Consider the following 22,723-nt stretch of genomic DNA (forward strand, 5'->3'; position numbering starts at 1 on the left):
TCTAGACATTCTGCAAACATCTTGACAATTGAGATGTATGTAGCCAATTGTAGTGCAGCAGTGTAATGTTTTAATTATGTGAAATTTAGGTATGAAATTTTCAGGCTAGTGATTTTAGGGACCCTTTTGTAAAAGTGTTATGTACCATCAACCACTTCTATTTGCAAGACCTCTGCGGAAGTTTCATTATACTTTGGGAAAAATAGCACTAAACGTATTACTGGTTACATTGTGAATAAACAAGTGTTTGATCCATGAGCTACCACTTCTTTTGGTATACCAAGTGTTGTTTTATACTATTGTTTTGTGTATTTTTGGTTCTTCATTGTTTTGTGACAAGAGGGACCCTTTTGTCTAAATGTCGTGTCATTGTACAATGTCTTTTCTAAATGTCATTTCACAATCATTTCATAAATCCCATTTCAATCTCAAAAGCATTAATTCAATGTCACAGTTCAGGGAGTGTGGTCCATAGATGGCATGCCAAAATTTTCAGCTTACAATGACTGTGCGCATTTGTTTAAACTAATGTTTAAAAAATTATTTTTTCCATGTTTTACTGACTTTCTTGATTCCACAATAACATTTTTTTTCTGGACTCTTTCCCTCTTTGCCTTTTCTGACATTTTTATGAAGGTGTTTTCTGTCTATTTTAATATCTAGAAATTGGCTGCAGTCTTCTTTCATTCCAAGCTAGAATTTGCAATAAATGAAAAAAAAAAACTGCAGCCCTTGAGATTTTGAAAGCAGTGAAGATGAAGGAATCTGGGACTGAATATGAACAGGTGCCCTGCACTCGCTTTCTCCCATGCATAGCACATTTGGTTCATGGTCAGTTAGCAATCAGATTGGTCAATGTTACTTATTCATTTCATAAAATGTAATTAATATCAATGGCACTCTCATATTTGGTGTTGCAAAATCAGAAGGCTGCGTATTCTGTCACTACATCAGACAGCTGCATTAATAGATCAGTATTAGAACAGTGGTACAAAGGGTGCCTTCCTTTGATGATGTGTCAGATGTAGGTCTCACCCCCCTTATTTGTTTGAAAGTTCAGACCATTTTTAATATCTCATTGTACTTAACAACAAATGCTAAAAAAGCATAATAAAATATCAAACCGAGAAAGAATATTTAAAAGAAAATAAGGACTATAAAACTCCACACACCCGCGCACGCGCGCACAAACACACAGACACACAGTCTCACACACACACACACGCACACGCACACGCGCACGCGCACGCGCACGCGCACACACACACACACACACACACGCACACGCACACACACACACACACACACACACACACACACTGTTGATTACAATTTAGATAGACTTGTCTAATGGACCTTTTGATCTTTGACCTTGGCCCAAAGGCAAACTTAATTATAGTTATGTATAGTTACAGATATTTACCACTTTTACAGAGTTTGAACATTGAAACAATAAAAAAATGTATAGACAGTGATATTTAGATAGGAGGAATATAATAAAAATGTTTTAATTGTGATTAGATCTGAGGAAGGGCTATTGCCTGATAGTGCTTATCTATTTAATTAAAGTTTTATGTTTTTAGCTGTGGTAGCCAGTTCCACATTTTTTGTTTTCCCTTTGTTGCATAAGGGATAGTGATTAAAAGTAGTAGGCAGAAGAGAAGTGAGAATGGCAAATAGTCTGAATCTGAAGCTGATAAGAAGAGTTTTGGCAGAGAGGAATAGATTATAGTAATAGGTTATGGAATGTGCAAGACTGATGAAGTGACAATCTATGTTGTGTATTCTAAACAAGGTTACTGTGTTTGAAGTAAATAAGCGAGGTAAGGTGTACACAGTACTACATATTAGGTATTAGACTGATTTTAACTCTGCAATATCTAGTGATGAGAGTTAGGAGGTGAATAATTCTTATGAAAGCTGTAATGATGGGGAGCATCAAAAAGGTGATGAAATCATTTTTCCTCTTGGGCTAGAATCTCTCCCATGTCCTGCCATTTCCACCAAATTCCAGCTATTACTTAATGAAATCTCACAACATGTAACTGGTTATGATTGCATTATCCTTTCTGGTGACTACAACCTCAGCCTTCTTTCACCTTCTAGACAAAGTCCCTGCCCATCTTTATTCATGTACCCAGGCTGGATATTGTACACCAACTGCAGAATTTCCATTAACTTTGTTTCCATTAATAAATCACTAAAGATTATAGTCTATGTTAATCATTAAAGTTTCACTTTTTTGTATTTCACAACATAAATGTTGATGCAAAACCTGTTCTGGTAATTTTTAAGTGATTTAGAGCAGTCTGCTTTTATTTTTCTCCATGTTTGCTTAACATTTGTGCCTTTGCCTCATATTTTTTACCTATCCTTGAGTATGTCACTTGACTAGTGTTTTGGATTAACTGGAAATTTGGACTTGTCTCCTCAATGGTCCCCGGACAGAAAGCCTTGTAACTAGTAACCAGAGTAGTTATTGTTGTAAAGAAAAGAAATTGATTGTAATAAACAGGAGCATCATCACATGAACTGTGTTCTTTGGATGTGATCCTTGGTTTTCTTAATGCTGACAGTGTGTTTATTATTTAGCTGCAAATACATTGGCTAGCATGAAGTGCATTTGCAGGTAAAGTGCTGAATGCAAAGATGTTTGGCAGCAGCAACCTCTGCATAAATAATATTTCTCTTTAATGTAGAATTATTCAGATGACTTTTACGTCTGCAGATATTGTGCATATTGACAGCATATGTTATCAGGTGCCTAATATTTCTTATGCTGTCATAAATACATTTATATTTAAATTGTACTACACCTGGCTGGATTTTATTGTATGATGTCAGTGATCTTTATAGAGTTTGATGTAGTTCATCAAAAGCTACCAATAAAGTACAAGTAATTTACTTCTTCATAACAATAAATGGTGTAAATTGTCAGCAAAGTGGCTAGTACTGCTATTAGTGGCTAGTACTGCTGGTGGAGGTGGGGGTGGGACTCTCTGTGGAATGGCAGTACCTTATTCTCTTATTTGGTCATTTTTAAACAGCCTTTAATCTGGCTTTGTAGGACTAGTATGTTTGTGTTGTGTGGAACAAATCTGAAATATGTGACGTTTGCCATTGCTATTAATTACTGACATCTGAAAAGGGTGCGCTCATCAGTAAAACTATAATTACTGTTTTTGGGGACTTCTATAGATAAAAAGGACTGAACTTGCTGAGCTGAAAGTTAAAAAGTCATTAGTCAGTCTTTGCAGGACTAGTGTGCATTTGTCTAAAGGAAACTGTTATACTTTACTGTGGCCATTTTTATCTGACTTACACATGTGATGTTTACATAGCCGCAATATGAGTTCCCTTTTATGGATGAAAAGTTCTGACATGGGTACTTTTGGCATTTCTGGTTTATAACATTTTGTTTCACTGCTTACTGGAAAAAATGTGCAAAACTGCAAATTTAAAAAGCACTCTAACAAATGTTGTAGTATTAAACAAGATACACAGTATAATTTAAAACAATCAAGATGGTGAATCAAAGAACACATGCATTTATGCACTGGCCTTAAAATGTATGCAGGGGACCCATGGTTTGAAAACAGATTGGTGCTCAGGGTACACCCTCCACTGGCCAGGTGCATTTTAAATGAATGTGAGTTAAGGGAAGACATGTTTACTGCTCTTCTTGCTAAGTTTTTTTCAATCTGAGACCATTTTGTCTTGTTTAGAAAAGGGACATCAGTGTTTGTGCTATGAAATCTGAAATAAAAGTTTTAAATTAAAACCAAATCTTTGCAATAAGTAATGGGACACAGGAATAGCTGTGGGATGTGGGGGTGTTGGGGGGCATTGTTCCATTACCTTGCCAAGGCCCACATCTGACAATGAATCAGCTCTGTGAGTACTTTAGCCCTAGCTCTAACTCTTATTTTGTTCTTGACCCTAATGCCAACCATATACATTACCTTACACAAAAAAAAATTCCCTTACAATATCACTGGTCAAACAAAGTGTGTCTGCTGTTACTGCTATATTTTGAATAGTTGACCACTCAGAGAAAGAGAGTGTTTATTTTCCTTTTGTGATCAGTAACTACTTTCTGATTGGTAAAGTGAGTTTTGATGTACAGAAGTTGACTTTTTTATCTATTTTAACATTTGTTTACTGGGAAAGTTCAACTGGGATAGACCCCATTTTCAGCAGAGGCTCAGGGAGAAACATTCCACATGCATGTCTTTGGAATATAGGAGGAAACCATAGCACCCAAAGGAAAACCACATGAACATAGTGGGGACATGCAGACTACACATAGAAAGCACCCCAGCCAAAAATCAAACCAGAGAACCTCTTGTTGTGAAGCAATAAAGCTAACTGCTGCACCATTGTGCTACCACATCATCATTTGACAGTAAATATACATATATCAGTGTGTGTGTGTGTGTGTGTGTGTGTGTGTGTGTGTGTGTGTGTGTGTATGGGAGCGAATGTGCATGTACAAATGTGGACTTTGTGCTTTTATATGTATATTTTATATACACACACACACACACACACACATATTTATATATATATATATATATATATATATATATATATATATATATATATATATATATATAAGCGCTACAGAATCCTGAAAGCCCAAAATCCTGAATATCAAAATCTTAAGACCAAAATCTCGAAGGTTCAAAATACTGAAAACACACAGGATACCAACACTTACTATATTTTAGCACAAGTACATACAGAAACATATTACCCTTCAACTATATGCAGGGGGACAACCCTCCCTGCACCCTCCACACCCCCTACTGCTTAAATATATCAACTCCCAGATTGCATTTCACTATACTATGTGCAATCTCGGAGTTGCTATATTTAAGTAGCAGGGGGTGTGGGGCGCACAGCCCCCCACATAGGGGTGCATGGGGGCATGCACCCCCTGCTTATACTTGGAGAAGAGTAATATGGTTTGTCTTTTATTTGTTTCTGTAAGTACTTGAGCTGGAATATAGTAAGTTTTGGTATCCTGTGTGTTTTCAGTATTTTGAGTTTTCAGCATTTTGAACTTTCGAGATTTTGGTCTTCAGGACTTTGATCTTTCAGGATTCTGTAGCACTCCGATACATATATATATATATATATATATATATATATATATATATATATATATATATATATATATACACATAGAGCGAGACTGATAAATATTAATACAGATATGGTTTCACTTTATAATCTCGAAATACTAAAATAAAGTCGAAAGTGCAGTTATGCAAAACTGTATAATATCGAATGTGGAAATGTTGAATCCGCCATTGTGTTGTCACGTTCAACATAATAGCAACTCCACCACCTTTTTTGTGGGTTTGGTCCAGACGAAGAATGCTGTAGCCAGGGGTAAGAAGTCTTTGTCAGGAATGTGTGGTTTTAGTCAAGTTTTGGTCAGTGAAAGGATATCGGGTAATTTGTCAGCTCTTACTTTGGCATTTATGTCTGTATTTCTGTATGACTGAATAACTGAAGCAGGCAGATATACCCCAGTGCCCCATCAAATATGCACATATGATTGTAAGTGTGGTGGATGACAGGGGCAATTTAAAGTAAATAAAGATACGAAGAAGAGAAGCAGCTCATGTGGCACTACTCTATTTGGCTACAATAATCTGTAAATGACTTCTGAAAAGTTTGTCTGAAGAAGTGTAGGTAGTAATCACGAACCTCTCCCCAAAGTGCAGTGGGTTAAAAGGACAATTAAAAAATTAAGGCTGTGCAGTAAACTGAGAAACATTTTTGATACATTCCTATGAGTGAGTAAAGGCAGACAGGAACCCTTCTCGAAAACAAACGCACACACACACACACACACACACACACACACACACACACACACACACACACACACACACACACACAAGAGCAGTAGGTAACAAAGGCAATAAAAACAACTACTTGAGAAGTAATGTACATTAGACATATTAGTTCCAATCATCTGCAAAACAGTTTTGAAACTGCTTGAATGGAAACAAATGTAACCAGATATATTCTCTCACTCTAACACCAAGTCCCTTGTGGGTGGATGATAATAACAAATGAAAAAACAAATTATCTAAGATAAAAGCTATGTGTATGTGTGTTGTGTTTAAGCAGTTATGCTAGCCATAATGATCTGCAAAGTTTTTTGAAAAGATCCTGTGAAGTAATGAAGGCAGTCATTTAAAGACCATCAAAATTTCCATCAACAAAATTTCACTCCCAAAACAGGACTTAAGCTTTAGAACATAAATATCAGAAGCATGAAAGACAACATCATCAACCTTCATGTTTGAGTTATTCTAAATTCCCCTGGCATCCTTGTTATTACTGAAACATGGCTAAAACTTTACATCAAAGAGGATTAAATCCTACCCCAAGGATAAAGTATCCTCAGAGCAGAGAGGCTAACCAAAAAAGCTAGAGATGTTGCCATTATGCATTTTGGACAAATATGACATCATTACTTGCTCCATCCAAATACTATTCTCCAGCAATTCAGACCTAAATTACCCTTATTAAGATCAATAAACACAATAGTATATGCTTAGCTGCACTGCACATACCCCTTGATAACACATGCTACAACAATAACTCACCTTTTCCACTTACTTAGGAAGGTGGCACCCTGATAGATTTCTAGTCACAACAGGGTCCTCTTAGTATGAAATTGAGCTATACCTGTCTATAGGTATACGCAGAATACATACATAGCTAAACCTCCATGCTGTCTAGCCATGGTCTAGGTAAGGTTAAGCAGAGGTAATCATAATACAGATGATAATCAACAGTGGTCTATTGTAGGAAGCACAGACATGTGGACACCAAGTGCAGTCCTTGTGCCAAACCTGTTCCCTGTCCTATCTGTATTTTTTTAAGGAAGGATGACCATAATTCAGGTATTATTAACACAGGGGACTACAGCACTGATTTTTAATGAGCTGCTTCATCTGCCAAGTATACAAGGTTTGAATATTTCCACCTTTATTTGCCTACTGTGTGACCTTAAGCAAGTCACTTGGGATAATTGGAAATATGGGTTATACTCCTTCATGGTCTCCTTAATGCCTAGTAACTACTTATGAACTCATGGACACAAGACCTGTCCATAGTTCTCTAATATGTGTGCTCTATTTCCTGCAGAGGTACAAAGTTCACAAGCCTGCTGCCATACAGGAACAGTATAGATTACATCAGAGTAGACATATGTCAAGGAATGATGCAAATGTTCTCACATAGTTTTTCCTTTTCCTTCCATAGCAGGATGCCCAACTGTGGCAAGCAAAGGAAATGCAAGGTCTCCCATCCAGAGAATGAGATTCTGCTGAGGCCTCCATTTCCATGGTAAGCAGATGATCGACCATGATAAATCTGACTGGCCTTTTCACAACTGTACCTGGTAGCTTGTTGTAAGTGACATCAGTACTGCCAGTGGCCAGAGCAGGAATTACAATCAAGTAAGACATGGTGCCACTGACATGATAGGTGCTGCTAAGCTTTTCCTGCCCACCTAGGACAAAAGAAAGGACAACAAGAGGTGGCCCATCAACCAAACCACCTTTAACAAAGACAGAATGGTTCTTTGTCTCTCTGCATGGGGGTTGTGATTTTTAATTTTTAATTTATTTATTTATTTACCGAGAAATTCCAGCTGGACGCAGGTCCTTTTTCAGCGGATGCCCATGGAGGAAAGCTCCACATCATGTACATGATAAATAGAGATACAAAGCTGCAGCAATAGTAAACAACATTACATGTTGTTGGCTTTAATACAATAACAAGATATTGATTATCAACAGTATATACAGTAAATGCTGCAAGTTAAGATAGTTTATTTTTGTTTATAATATTAGTAACAAAGTTGTCAGACAAGATTTTAAAGTATGTAAAGACAACTAGCTAATTCTGACTGTGGTTAGTAGTGGCGGTAGTATAGTTGGGTTAAGAGTCTAGGTGGGGGGTAAGGGTGGGGGTGTTAGTCTGGATTCGAACAAGGACAAAGCCATTGCAAATTTAAGTGGACTTTGAGTGCAGTCTTGAAAAGGCTGCTGGAAGACAGAGTAGTTATAGAGGGTGGAGGATTGTTCCAAAGTTTAGATACGGTACATGAAAATATGGCTTCTCCTGCTGAGTTTTTGGGTTTGATAACAGTGAGTTGATTTTTGTTGCTTGATCTTAGGGGCCTAGTGGAGTGATAGGGTTGGAGAAGGGTTTGAAGGGAAGGGATGTTAAGGGGGTGGTTAATAAGTTTATGAGGGAGGGTGAGTTGATTAAAGTGAAGAAGTTGTGGGAGTTCTAGCCAGTTTAGTTCTTTAAGGGAGATACAATGATTGCTGCGGTAGGAGGTTCCAGTGGCAAATTTAGCAATTTTGTTGTAACAAGCATCCAGCTTGTGTAGGTCTGTCTGTTTAAGGTTGGTAAATATGGGGGGTGCATATAGTAGGGTGGAGATTAGCTGAGAATTGGCTGTGGAGATTCTAGCTGCCTTGGTTAGGAATTGGCGGCTTCGATATAATGCACCAAGTTTCTTGTGAACTTTTTTTATTGTGAAAGATATGTGGATGTCAAATCTAAGTTTGTTGTCTATTTCAACACTGAGTAACTTTGTGTGTTCTGATAGAGAAATTATGGTATTGTCTTTAGCAAGAATGTTGAAGTGGGGGGTGTTTTGGGTGGCTTTGGAAGGTTGGAACAGGAGAAGTACCTCTAAATGTCATAGTGAAGTCTTGTAATTAGTTGCAGAGCTAGCCTGGATACCCGGAATATCCACTGGAGATGTCCCTAGTAGGTATATCATGAAATGATCAAATATCTGCATGTGGCTAAGTGTATGGTTTAGCAAAGGTTAAATGCATTATCACATATTTTCACAGGAACATCAGGGCTTCGGATTCAGAGACCACCAGCACAAAATGTAGTATTTTACTATTCTGGCATACTACTATATCATGTAGTATTCGTCCATTCATTGAGATTCTAGGTATTGGTGATGGGTTTTACTTATCATGGATATTTTTTTGTGTATGTGTGTCTTCACAGATGAAGTTTTATCAGGCACCTTCATCATGGATATACTGCTGCCTGATGTCAGAGACAATTCAAGCTTTGATGATGATGATGTCAGTCAGAGTTCGGCATAGCCAGGGTTCATGGTATCAGTGTTGGATACAGATGATGTGTCATCTACATCTACCTCAGTATGAAGACACAGCCTCTGTATCTGTGAATCCACCTAAGATACACAAGAGGGCACATAAAGATAGGATGCTATAGACAGATCTACCCAGGTGGGATGTCTTCTCCTGCAGGGACATGGACATGCTGACAATACCAAAACCCTTACTAAGATGGAAGGTGTTTTTTGAGGTGTGCATGTTGACCTCTTGGCCTCATGTCCAACATCATGAACATGCAGTGCAGGGAGTATACATGAAGCAGGTGTCCCTGCGTACCCATGTATGGTAACAGGTACACTGCCCATGGCCAAATTACCTCCCTCTCTTGTGAAGATGTCCAAATGAAGGGAGGGGCCAGTTTCAGATACATGTTGTGGGAGCACTTCAACATCACCATCCAGTGTTGGGGGAAATACCTTATAAGGTGGGATGTTTGTGCCTGGTTAATCTACAGCAGGGGGCCACCAATCACAGTCATTATAGCACTTCTTCCTGTTGACATGGTCTGGGTAGGGTCTGTGACCCACCTAAGAATAGGCACTCACATGGTAGGGGGCATGCATAGTTTGCACACATACACACACACAGCCACACACACACACACACACACACACACACACACACACACACACACACACACACACACACACACACACACACACACACACACACACACACACACACACACACACACACACACACACACACACACACACACACACACACACACACACACACACACACACACACACATCTTCTGTGGATGCATTGGTCCTGTCTCTCTGTCATATCCTAGCACAGTGCTGCAACATCTGTTGAGACTATGTCCTATCACACTGAATGAAAACTCCATGAGGCCCAGCTCTACAGATGTGCAGAGCATATACAGAGCACCCCTCCTTGACCTGTGTACATCAGTTTCCACTCACAGCAACAAGGTATGTTCACATGTACCAACACACACACACACGCGCACACACACACACACACACACACACACACACACACACACACACACACACACACACACACACACACACACACACACACACACACACTCTGTTGTCCACAGATGACACATAACATGGTGACCATCCCCAACTCTGCGTATGATGATAACTGTGTCCTGCCCGCAATACTTTTGCTACCTGGATAGCCTGTCTGATGCACAATGTGACAGGTTTACGCATTGAATAACACAGCCTGGGTGAAGATTTACATGCATATCTGTTTATTTTCTGCATACTGCTTTTGCCTGATATATAGTTATGAAACAGCCACTGCCTCTTAGTCAATGCCATAGTACACTGCACCCGCCTACACCTAACATAGTCCTCACTGCAGCCTGCTGTGCCACAGGCCACTCATCAGGTTCCTCTTCTACTGTCAAATCTGGGAGTTCCTTCTTCTGAATATGTCTGCCATGCTGCAACTGTTTGCATATAATGAAGGGTGCTGAAAGTTGTAAGCCCAATCAACTTTCTAAATTCTGAGCATTATTTTGCCTCTATAGCTGAAAAGAGAGTTATTTCATCTTGTAAAGTGCCAATTTGCAGAATTGTAATGCTATGTTTTGACAGTGTTTCAGATCATTGATTGAACCGTGTCAACAAAAAGTGTGGAATTTTCAAGTGTGGAACTCCGAGCCATCGTGAAGATTTTGAGACTGAAGATGCAGCAAGTTCTGGGAGGCCTCAAATGGTGTCAGCTCCTGAAACTGTAGACCATGTCCTTGACCTGATTTTGGTAGTTCATCAAATATCAGCTAAAACAATTGCTGAGACACTACAGATATCCAGGGAACAAGTTGGGTTTATAATCCATGAGCAGCTAGGTATGCAGAAGCTGTCAGCCAAGTGGGTGTCCAAATATTTGAATGCTGACAAGAAAAGACGTCAGGTGGACACTTCCAAGTTGATTTTGCAGCATTTTTGACAAGCTGTTGCCAACTTTTTGGAATGACTATTTACTGTTGATGAAACATAGCTACACCACTATGATCCTGAGACAAAACAACAGTCCATGCAATAGCGGCACTCAGGTTCACCAAGACCAAAAAGGTTCAAGACCCAAAATCAGCAGGAAAGGTCATGGCCATAGTGTTTTGGGATCAGGAAGGTGTTGTAATGACTTACTATCTTCCAAGGGGGCAAACAGTTCATTCAGAATACTACTGTAACCTGCTGTGCCAATTAAAAGAGGCATTGAAAGAAAAAAGGAGAGGGAAGCTGCGGAAAGAAGTTCTCATTTTGCAAGACATTGCACCTGTTCACAAGGCTGGCAAAACGATGGATGTTTTGACAAAACTGAGGTTTGAGTGCATAGACCATCCACTCTACTCACCAGATCTTGCTCCATATAACTATTTCTTGTTTCCAAACCTTAAAAAGAGTTTGGAAGGGGGACACTTTTCGAGTGATTCAGAGGTGATTGCAGCAGCAGAGCAGTATATCAGTGACCAGACTTCAGATTTTTTTTGGCAGGGTTACAGAAGCTTCAGACATGATGTGCCAAGTGTGTTGAACTTCAGAATGAATATGTTAGATAACTTGTCAGTTTCATGGCTCTACATCATTCCCTTCAAGGTCGGGCTTAGAACTTGTCATCATCCCCCTCGTATGGAACACAGAACATACTGAGAATATCTTACTGCATGTGGCAGGGCACCACTGGTACATCCAGACAGTGAAGGTAGGCCTTAAGTAGGCCAATCACATGATTGATGATGACGGGGCATAGTTGTAATCACTCTCTACCATGTTCTGGAATTTCTGTTAGGTAGCATTAACCAGGGCTGCAGGGCATAACAGCATTGCCAATAAGATGGTTCTCATTAAAATCATCTTGCACAAATAGCTGCTATAAGTTACAGGTGTGTCATATGTGAGAACCATGGGAACTGTGGATACTGCCTGGGTGTCCTACAAACACATTGTATTTTGTAATAGCATGGACATTACAGACCATCTGGCAGTTTATGGAGTGGAAACTATGGAAGGCATAAAATGTTAGGTATGGATGGATGACAGCACCATCGAGAGTGATGATGAACCACACAGTGACAACCAGTGGCAATACAGCTTTACTGTTGCAGTGGCTACTCTATACATGTTTTCACAATTCATCTCCTGTAACTGCAGGATGTTACTGCAGTGATTTATTCTGTAGCTACCTCCTCTTGCAGAGGCATATACATGTATGTCTCTGTATCAGTCCACCATGTTGTTTACTATCATTTCCATCCACAAGTGCCCTCATTTTAATAGTGTTGCACATTATTATATGAATATGCCACCATTAGCATATTATTCAGAACACAGGATTTCTCAGGTTGCCCAACTTACAGTAAATGTGTCAGCATCTCTACCCTGAATGTGACCACTCATTGTGCAAAATCACTTACCACAGCATGTCAAATATTTCTCAATATCTAGGGCTATCTGTGATGCAACCTTCACAGATGTCACCAGAATATGGTACTGGAAACAAATGCAGGTTTGTTAAACAAGCAAAGTAATTTAGTCTGTAAATATTAAGTAAAGCTTTGTAATTTAGACTGTAAATATACTGGAGTTATACAGAACGTACTTTGCACTTGTGGAATTACAGGAAGGGGGTCCCTATAATGGAAAGGATGGACAAATGAGGACAGCACCAGTTGTGCCACAGAGCATAGTACAGCTAGTTTGATCCCAGGTAAAGAAACAGTTGGTCGTTTTCTTTTTCTGTAGGTTCAGCAGTCTGCAGCCCAGTCAAATAAGGTGCTGAGCTAAGCATTGCATTCAGGATAAAGCAAGGCTATGCCATGTAGCCCACAAAGAAAAGTGCACAGTCGGCCAATCACAGAAACCACATGAGAACTTCCTCTGGTAAAAAGAAATTAAGAAAGTCTGTCATTGCACTTCCTCTCACCAGGGGTAAAGCAACAACAGAAGTCCAGGCATTTTCACTTTAGGCAAATCCCAAGGTCCAAATCAGCAGCTAATTTTCTCCCAGAAGAAAAATCAGCAGGTCAGCTTCTTCTTCTCTAAGGTCAAGATTGTGTAACAATGCGCAGCTTAGCCAAAAACGGCACCAAGTCATGCAACACAGTTAAGTTTAAAGCAAGGCCATACAACTGTAACTCAAAGGACAGTAACCAGACAGCTAATCACAGAATCTACAGGACAGTCTCCTTTAGTTAAAAAAAGAGATGAAGAGAAGGTGTGTTTGTCACCCTTCTTACCAAAGGCAAAGCAGTAATAGCAATCCAACCATTTCGCTTAAGAAAAATCCCCAGTGTGCAAGTCAACAGTTAGTGTGATGCCAAATGAAAAAAAAGAAAGAAAATGACTTGCGTCTGTCTCAGCAGTAGTTCTCAATTTACTTATCTGAGTGAATGCAGGTTTTAACTAGGTACCATTCTAGAGAGGGAACTGTCTTTCAAAGAGCATGTATCACTTTTTGTAAAAGATGCAATTAAAGCCTTATCCAACATCCAAGTCTAGAACTGCACTAGCTCAAGCCTTATTACTTCCTGTTATTCTAGTGTACTTTGGTTATTGGTGACCTGGATAAATATACAGATGACTTAACTCACTTGTACTTACAGCACGGTGGCCACATTTGTTGCTAATCTTTCTGCTTCAGACCACCATTGCATAGCCCTAACCAACACCATCTGGATGTCTTGTAAGGAGAACATGTTATTCCATCAGCATATTTTTGCTTTTCAATACTTAAAAAACAATTAATGAAGGGTAATAGCCCTGGTGGTGAGGGAAGTGCATGCTAAGTTGCTGTGTGACTTGGCATACTGTGTTGAGCTGGATGATTAATTATTCATCAGGGCTCTATTTAGATCTCACTAAATGGATCACACTTTGTGAGTCAATGTGGTAGCAGAAGCTTGGGTCCACATCTTTGATCCCCAGCATCATATATATTTTTTAAATATGACTTATAGTTTAAAATTCTTGAAATATAACATCTTCACAATGAATTCCCAGTTCATCCATAAAAAATATAAACCATAATGATTCTGAATGTACTTAAATATGTAAAAATGTATTTCTGTGTATGTAACTATTCTTAACCCCTGATTTAAATAATATTGGAGGACCAACATTTTTGTGTGGGTCTTGTGTGTCTGTGTATGGTTGTGTACATGTATGCTCATGTGCTGCACTGTTAAATTTCAGTTAAAATTACTATTGTAGATTTTTGTAAACAAGTCATAAGCATTTTATGAAAATACTAGTTATACAGGTGTTGAGCAGTGAAGTCTATTACCAGCACAAGCCAATTGCTTTTTTTTTTTTTTTTTTTAATTTCTCTAAGTCCTTTGGGTTTCTAAAATCATGACGGGAATGGAGCCCATTCCTAAGTCAAAGTATGATTAAAGTTCATGAAATTAGTATTGTTTCACTCTTTGATGTCAGCTAGTCGTGCTCTTTGCAGCACCCGCAATGAGCCCAGTAATGACTCCTTCTACAGTTTGTATGGAGTTACATGTACTGGTAACATATCTAAATATTATTGTAAATTCTTTTTTATAAGACCCGTTGCTCCTACTACTATTAGAACTGTCTGGGTATCTTTCTTTCACATTGCTCTCATTTCTGCCTGCAGAACCTGATATTTTCTGACTTTGTGTCTCTCTGTATGCAAGACACTGTAGTCACTGGGTGTGGCGATTCCAATGATCAATGCTACTCTTGTCTTCTTTTCTTGGACCACTAGATACAGTTTTCTAGCATCTATCTTTTGAACTGTTGGTAATGGACGATCCCATGTGATGTACACTTCTTCATTTTCTGTGATGCTTTGTGGCTCATGTTTCCAGGGTTTTTCGGCCACATCAGAACCATAATGTTTGCACAATCCTCAGTGAAACAGTCTCGCCACATTATTATGCCTTTCAGTATACAGTCCTTCTGCCATTAGTATGTCGCAACCAGCAACGAGATGTGCAACTGTTTCCAATTCGGTATTACAAAACCTACATTCGTCTGTTTCTCCACACATGTTGAATGGACTTTATAAACCAACATGTATGCAGCCCACTATCTTGGGCTGCCAATATTAACTTTTCATCTCTTGGTTTGAGTTCGCCTATCTTTAACTATTCCTGTGTTCATTTCTGATCGACATAAGGTTCTTTCAGAAGTTTTCTATACTTGCAACTATATTTATGCTTTTTCCAAATTTCTTGCCTTCTCGTCTGATCCTTCACCTTAAATTCTTTCTTTTGATTTTTGGCACATTCAGTTGCTGCCTGATTTTTATCTGCTTCTAGTTTGAGTGCCATTCCTGCCTGACACCGATAAGCTTCTGCTAGATTAAGCAGAGAAGTCATCATAGATTTATTCTCCTCATGTTTCAGAGCTTTCACTACATTTGGGTCTTGTGAGGTCAGCAGATATGTGTGGAGTCCCACAGTTGCAGATCTATACATATAATCAATTTCAAGGAGGCACATCCCTTCTTCAGAAAGCAGAATATATAATCTTGGTATACACTGATTTTTATAAATTATTTGGTAAACATGAAGCATCCTTCTTGTTTTAATATCTAATCTATCCAAAACGTTTTGGGGCCAGTCAATCACTCCAAAACTGTAAGTTAGGAGGACAGGAAGAGAAAATTGGTTTATAGATTGGATTTTGTTCCTAGATGTTAGTGCTGTTTTCAGGATTAACTTAAGTCTTCTGAAGTATTCCTTACTAAGTTTTATTTGCATTTGTTCATGGTTTATTGTTGATCCTTCATCATTTCCCAAGTATTTATACACTCCGTCTTGCTCAAGTTCTTTTACATCACATTCTTGTCCCAAACTGACGTTTTCCTGGACTTGCAGTTTTCCTGCTTTAAAGGTTGCTTTTGCACATTTGTCAAGACCAAATGACATTCTTATACCATCTGAAAAAGTTTTGACAACTTGCAGTTGTGCTTTCAGTTCCTCATCTGATGAGCTATACAGTTTTAAATCATCGACAAAGAGAAGGTGAGAAGTCTTTATACCTTGTTGTTTACTAGTAGCCACATTATAGCCATGGCCTAAGCTGTGGAGTAAACAGCTCAATGGATTAAGGGCAAGCCCTTGCTCTCAGTGTAAGTGACCATCTGTGATGTAAGTCTGCACACAATCTGAAAAAACTTTCTCTTGCTGTAAGACTTATCTATAAAGAGACATACATTGGTGGAGAGATTCCAAAAAAACTTTCTCTCAAATTAAATGACTTTCTCTGATGTAATTCATTTACACCAAAAATCAGGTCTTTTGGAATCTGGACTAGTGTCTAGTGTTTGTTTTCATGTTTCCAAACACTAAGAAAAGTCATTGTTTGAATGAATGGCAGATTGAAAAACTATCAGCTTAACTGACGCCGGTTTACAAAGGAGCATTATGCTGGAACAACTCTCACTAAACAAGAAGTATGTGAATTCCACAGGGACCCATTATCGCTGGAAAATTATTTCACTTTGACATTTTCTAATTTCCCATACCATTGAAGCAGCCATACTATCAGAAAGATGAAATCTAGAAAAGTATTGAATTGGTTGGACAGGAAAACAAGAATGTTGCTTCATATTCATCAAATGATTTATAAAAATCACTGTATACCAGGACTATATATTCCCCATTCTGAAGGTGGTATGGGCCTCCTCAAAACTGATTGCATGTATAGATCTGAAGCTGTAGGACTGCATACATATATGCTGACCTCAAAAGATCCAAATGTAGTGAAAGTTTTAAAACATGTAGAGAATAACTCTAAGATGACTTCACCTGCTTAGTCTAGTGGAAGCATATCAGTGTCAAGCAGGAATGGAAATCAATCCAGAAGTAGATAAAAATCAAGCAGCAACTGAATGTGCCAAAAAACAAAAGAAAGAATATAAGCTGAAGGATCAAATTAGAAAACAAGAAATGTGGAAAATGCATAAATATAGTTGCAAGTATAGAAAGCTCTTGGAACAACCTCATGTTGATCAGGATCAAATGCAGGAATGGTTAAGAAGAGGTTAATATCGGTGGCTCAAGATAGTGGACTATGTACACATTAGTTTAAAAAGTCCATTGAACATGTGGGAGAAACAGGCACGTAGGTTTTGTAAAACAGAATTGGAAAGAGTCGCACATTTTGCTTGTTGTGATATACTTTTGGTAGAAGGACTGCATACTGAAGGGCATAATAATGTGGCAACAGTGGTGCACTGGGGATTGTGCAAACATTATAATATTAACGTAGCTGAAAAATCATTGGAAACATGAGCCACAAAGTATTATAGAAAATGATGACGTTTATATAACATGGGATCACCTATTACCGACGGGTCAAAAAATATATGCGAGAAAACCAGATACAGTAATCCATGAAAAGAAGACAAAAGTAGCATTGATCATTGAAATTGCTACACCCACTGACTACAACGTCTTATGTACAGAGAGGCACAGAGTTATAAAATACAAGGATTTGCAGGCAGAAATGAGGGCAATGTGGAAGGATACCAAGACAGTTCCAATAGTAGTAGGAGTAACGGGTCTTACAAAAAAAATTTACAGTCGTACTTAGATAGGTTACCGATGCATGTAACTCCATATGATTTGCAGAAGGAGTCATTCCTGGGCAGTTTGAGGATGCTGCAAAGAGCACTTCTGGCTAACATGAAAATTGAAAAAATGCTAATTTTATGAATTTTAATCATACTTTGACTTAGGAATGCAGTTCATTCCCATCATGGTATTAGAAACCCAAAAGACTTGGAGAAATTAAAACAAATCTGAAATATTTGCTTTATGACCTGATATTCTGATATGAAATTAGAAGGGTTCTGAACCAACTATATTTAAGTTATCTGGATTTAAACATTAATGTTTGCTATGAAGTCCTACTGTGAACAGCATTGTACAAGGTTACAAGGCTTGAACATATGCTATAGTTATGCTCCTTTTCTTTTCTCAGCATACCACAGTCTGATAGACTTGCATAGTGACACAGACAGAACAAAGAATACTGAAGTGGAAATTATACTTTACAGCAAGGCTTCCACTGATAAAGTCACAATCACTGTGTAAGTCATTCTCTTTAATATTTTTCCATGTTATGTTTCTTCTTATTTATTCATTCATTTATTTGTTTATGTATTGTATTTTATGTAGATGACAGTAAAATCACAAGCACTTCAAAAGAAATTAAGATAAGTGGAAGTAAAGAGTAAGCAGCAAAGCAGGGCCACCTCTATAAGAAAGTACAAACTCAGTTTATTATCTGTCAGTTATGTTCACTTGCCATCAGTATTATTGCTTCCATTGCAATTAGGTTGTTGCAGTATTTTGTTCTGCATATTAGATTCCATTCTGCATGTCACTGCTTCGGGATATCTGGCTTTCCACTGCTTCCGCTATCCATGACCTCTTTCTGACCGTTAAGAAATTGTTGCCTACAGATATGCTACTGATCGCTTGTTAGAATGTTTGCTAAAATTGGGAAATCTTCTCCTCTTCTGAGCTGTCTTCTGGACCACAGCCTGGATTTGGTCATTTGTCATTGTTTTGCTTTCTACTCTTTCTCACATTGTGGTCATTTGTCATTGTTTTGCTTTCTACTCTTTCTCACATTGTGGTCATTTGTCATTGTTTTGCTTTCTACTCTTTCTCACATTGTGGTCATTTGTCATTGTTTTGCTTTCTACTCTTTCTCACATTGTGGTCATCTGTCATTGTTTTGCTTTCTACTCTTTCTCACATTGTGATCATTTGTCATTGTTTTGCTTTCTACTCTTTCTCACATTGTGGGTATTTTCACTCTCTGTCCAGTCTGTAAAGCCCACGGATTATGGAGTTGTAGAGCTGAGCTTGCAAGCCACTTTTTCAATATCCACTCTAATAGGGTACCTTCTTCCTCCCAAGGAGGGCAAAACAAGTCAGACCAGGATGAATTTATGGGCTTCTATGCAATAATCAAAGTTTACTTTAAAGGAGGTGGGTCATCACTCTGGTTTTTAAGTAAGTGAAAATAATTCCTTGATTTACAAAGTGGTGAGTAATAAATCTGTCCCTCTGAGGTGCCATATTTATTTGTTGGCAGAGATTCAAGTCTTTAGTTTGAGTGCTGGCATAGACATTTGTTTTTGCTGAGGTGTAGGAGATCAAGAAGGATCGGGTCCAAAAACAGCATGGAATGCAAGACATAAAACACCATGCAGGAGTCTATGAGAGGGACAGTATAAGAATGCAGCTTCAAGCCTGTCCTGGTAGAGAAGGGTATTTAGTCCATTGGTCTTTTTAGTTAAGAGCCCATGGGGTCTTTCTATCTGCATGATGTGTTTGGATAGCTACATACTAAAAGGGTCATTATATTCTATAATTGTACTGCTCATACCAGAGTTAGTATTACATATCTGCTGCTTCTTTGAGAATTTGAAGGCACCACTCCTACTGGAGCTACTAGAATTCATTATTATAACTGCTATAAATTTACAGATTTTTTTTTTGCTTATCTGATCATATAGTACTTCTGCCATCTGATCAGGACTGGATTTAGATATGGTAAGGCCTTGAGATATAGGAAGCTATAAACACTCCATGTGGCAATGCCTAACACAGAATAAGGCTGCGCATGGAAGGGGGAAGGGTTGTTCTACTAGAACTTTAAAATTGCTTCTTTAATTACTCAGTTTCAAGATATGTATTAATAGAAAATTAATATATAGAGACTTTCATATATGCAATTTTAATAAAACTGCAACAAAAGAAAAAATTCTGAAATTTTGAAAGGCTCCTTCAGTCTGTGAGGCCCAAAAGTATAGCTTGTTTTACTTATATGAAACTAAGGTCCTGGAATACTGATGTTTTTTAACATTCTTTTTACTAATTTATTTATGTCATACAACAAAGAGTTTATCTTGTAAATGGCTTGCCCAGGAATTTAGAAATAGCCCCACTGCTCGTCTTAAGGGCTGCGTTAAAATGGCCCTGTTTCTGTAATGTGGTATTTTGCACTTCAGAAAATCACTAGCCACAATGAGGAAAAACCTCATTAGTAGCTAATTTTTATATTTCTGAATCACCATTAACTACCACTGGTACAGATCAGAACTTTCTGCCAGAGACCGCTGGTTCAACTGGTGCCCTGTGTCAGTCCCATGAACTACCACCCCAACACCTCAGCTCTTCAAGTGAAGATAAAAAAAAATAGAAGACTTCTGCAAAACATTAGGAAGCCAATTGGCTTTTTGCAGTATACCACATGATCCACATACCCCTTCCCCCAGCTCTTCAAGGGAAGAGCAAAAAAAAAAAGGTCAGTGATCAGGTACCTGGTACTCTTGAAATACAGGGGCCAATTAGGTCCCATTTCTGCACCCAACCCTCCTTCTTTACATTATAATAAAAATAAAGAAATAAAGAAATAAATGCAAAGAAAATAATTTTTTTTTGTTAACTGTAACAAACTGCAGTTTAGACCCCATACAGAATGTTGCAGCTGTCAAATTTTGCAAAAAGGGAAAAAAAGAAACAAATCTCTTTTTACTTTGAAACTGTTGCTACAGTTTAGACAACACACAGAGTACTACAACTGATCATGCCATCCCTATACTGTGTGACTGGGGCAGTTACCCCCCCCCCTCACCATATCCTAGCTATACTACTGCTTACTGTAGTTGTTAACAGCAGCAATGGCTGCATTGCATTAGCCAAGGCATCTACTATTAATTCTCCCACACAATCAGTCAAACACACCCCATATCCCATACCTGTCTCTACTGTGAGAACATTGGTGATGTCTCCTTTTTCCTGCCCTCATAAATCATGGACGATTACCGTCAGTCAATAATGTCAGACATTACAGTTTCAGTAAATCCATGGTGGTGCAAATGCTGTTTTACTAATGACTTTCCAAGATTGTAGGAACAATAAGCACATCTGTCCCTTATTTTGTTCCAATATTAATTGTCTTGATTTTTTGCATGAAGAGGCTGAGAGGTATGCCTAACATTCATGGTTCCTCTCTCTTGTATGTCGCAAACTGTTACAGATATTGAATAATGTCACAGGTACTTAATATAAGATGATAAAAAACACTGTGACACACTGACATATCAGTTAGTGCAGTGGGTTAGTGGGTTAATGTTGAAGTTTACTGAGGCAAGGATGCAGTGTTCAAAGCTGTTTCTCTCCCTTTCTAGTTGTCTTTTTTATTCATGGTATCCTTGTGTCTAGTGGTGGTGCAGAGGGCTAATATGCATACCTCTCAAGTGTACCTCATTATGAGGAACATTCCTCATTTTAGGTCTGAAAAAGCCTATGTTCCTCAAAGTTCCACACCAAAAGGGTCTGTTATTCATTTAGTGTTATGAATTTTTTTAGCTGATATCCATAGTAAATAGTACTAAATTATATTGATTCATCAAAATAACTTTTATTAAGTATAAACTAGCAAATTTTAAACATCTGCGAGCTCCCTGGTTAAAGTTGTTAGCAAGCTGTTAGTAGATGTTCCACATTTTGCACATTTGTTTCACATTATGAGAGGTAATGTTCCTCATTTTGGAGATGGAAGGTTGAGAGCTATGCTAATATGCTTGGTAGGCAGTTACAAGGCGGGCATCCCTTTTAGTGCCTTTAAGAAATGTTACTTATACTATCCCTGGTGCCTAGTGGTTCACTGCACTATTTTTTCTTAATTTTTATTTAAGTGGCTTTATGGAATGTTATATAAGGTATCCCTGATGGCCAGTGTTTCATCCCATCCCCATTATATGTAATTGCTGTGATGGCACAAAAGGTTATCCTAGGTTTCCAGTGTTTTCTCCCATCCCCATTATGCGTAAGTGCCATTACAACATGTGAAGTCATCCGTGGCATTTATTGTTTACTCCAACAATTGTAGGTAGAGTTATCCCTGGTGTCAAGTGTCTACCAAACCAAGTAGGTAGAGTTTTGTCTGGTGTTTAGAGTTCTCCCAACCTACATAGTTAGAGTTATCCCTGATTGTTTGTGTTGCCCCCAATCCAATGTTGCAGCTTTTGCTCATTACTCTAGGGGGTTGTAGAAGTGTGACAGCCATACACACACACACACACACACACACACACACACACACACACACACACACACACACACACACACACACACACACACACATGAACACATCTACCTAACCTCACCCCTCACCCCCCCCCCACTAACTGTCGGGTAGACAGACATTCACACATACACGTCATACACTTAAACATGCAACCCCTCACACACACTTACATACACATTCCTTAACACTACCAGAATGAGACATTTCCCAACACTTACCTCTTCTGCACTTCACTCTGCTAGGGGAGAGCACATGGTTAACTAGTATATATCTTTCTCCCAGAATGCCTCATTACCATCAAGCACAGCTGCAGAAATAACCCATCATGGAGCTGCCCTTCTTCCTGTTGCACCGTTGCATTAGGGATGTATCTGAATCAGAAATGGCTACCAGCATCTGTTCAGATTGAGCCCCTTGTCTCAAAATCAGTGCTGCTCTTCT

General features: G+C 38.5%; 1 protein-coding gene across 1 annotated transcript in view; it reads left to right on the forward strand.

The window, feature by feature from the left end:
• Positions 1–22,723, forward strand: part of PLA1A (phospholipase A1 member A) — a 444,480-nt gene that overhangs the window by 368,449 nt on the left and 53,308 nt on the right. Inside the window, exon 9 of the mRNA XM_044071493.1 lies at positions 18,155–18,263. Within this exon, the coding sequence (XP_043927428.1) occupies positions 18,155–18,263 (109 nt within the window). The remainder of the gene's footprint in view (positions 1–18,154; positions 18,264–22,723) is intronic.

This window comes from Protopterus annectens, chromosome 5.part0, assembly GCF_019279795.1.
Source record: "Protopterus annectens isolate FY-2018-M chromosome 5.part0, PAN1.0, whole genome shotgun sequence".
NCBI lineage: Eukaryota > Metazoa > Chordata > Ceratodontiformes > Protopteridae > Protopterus > Protopterus annectens.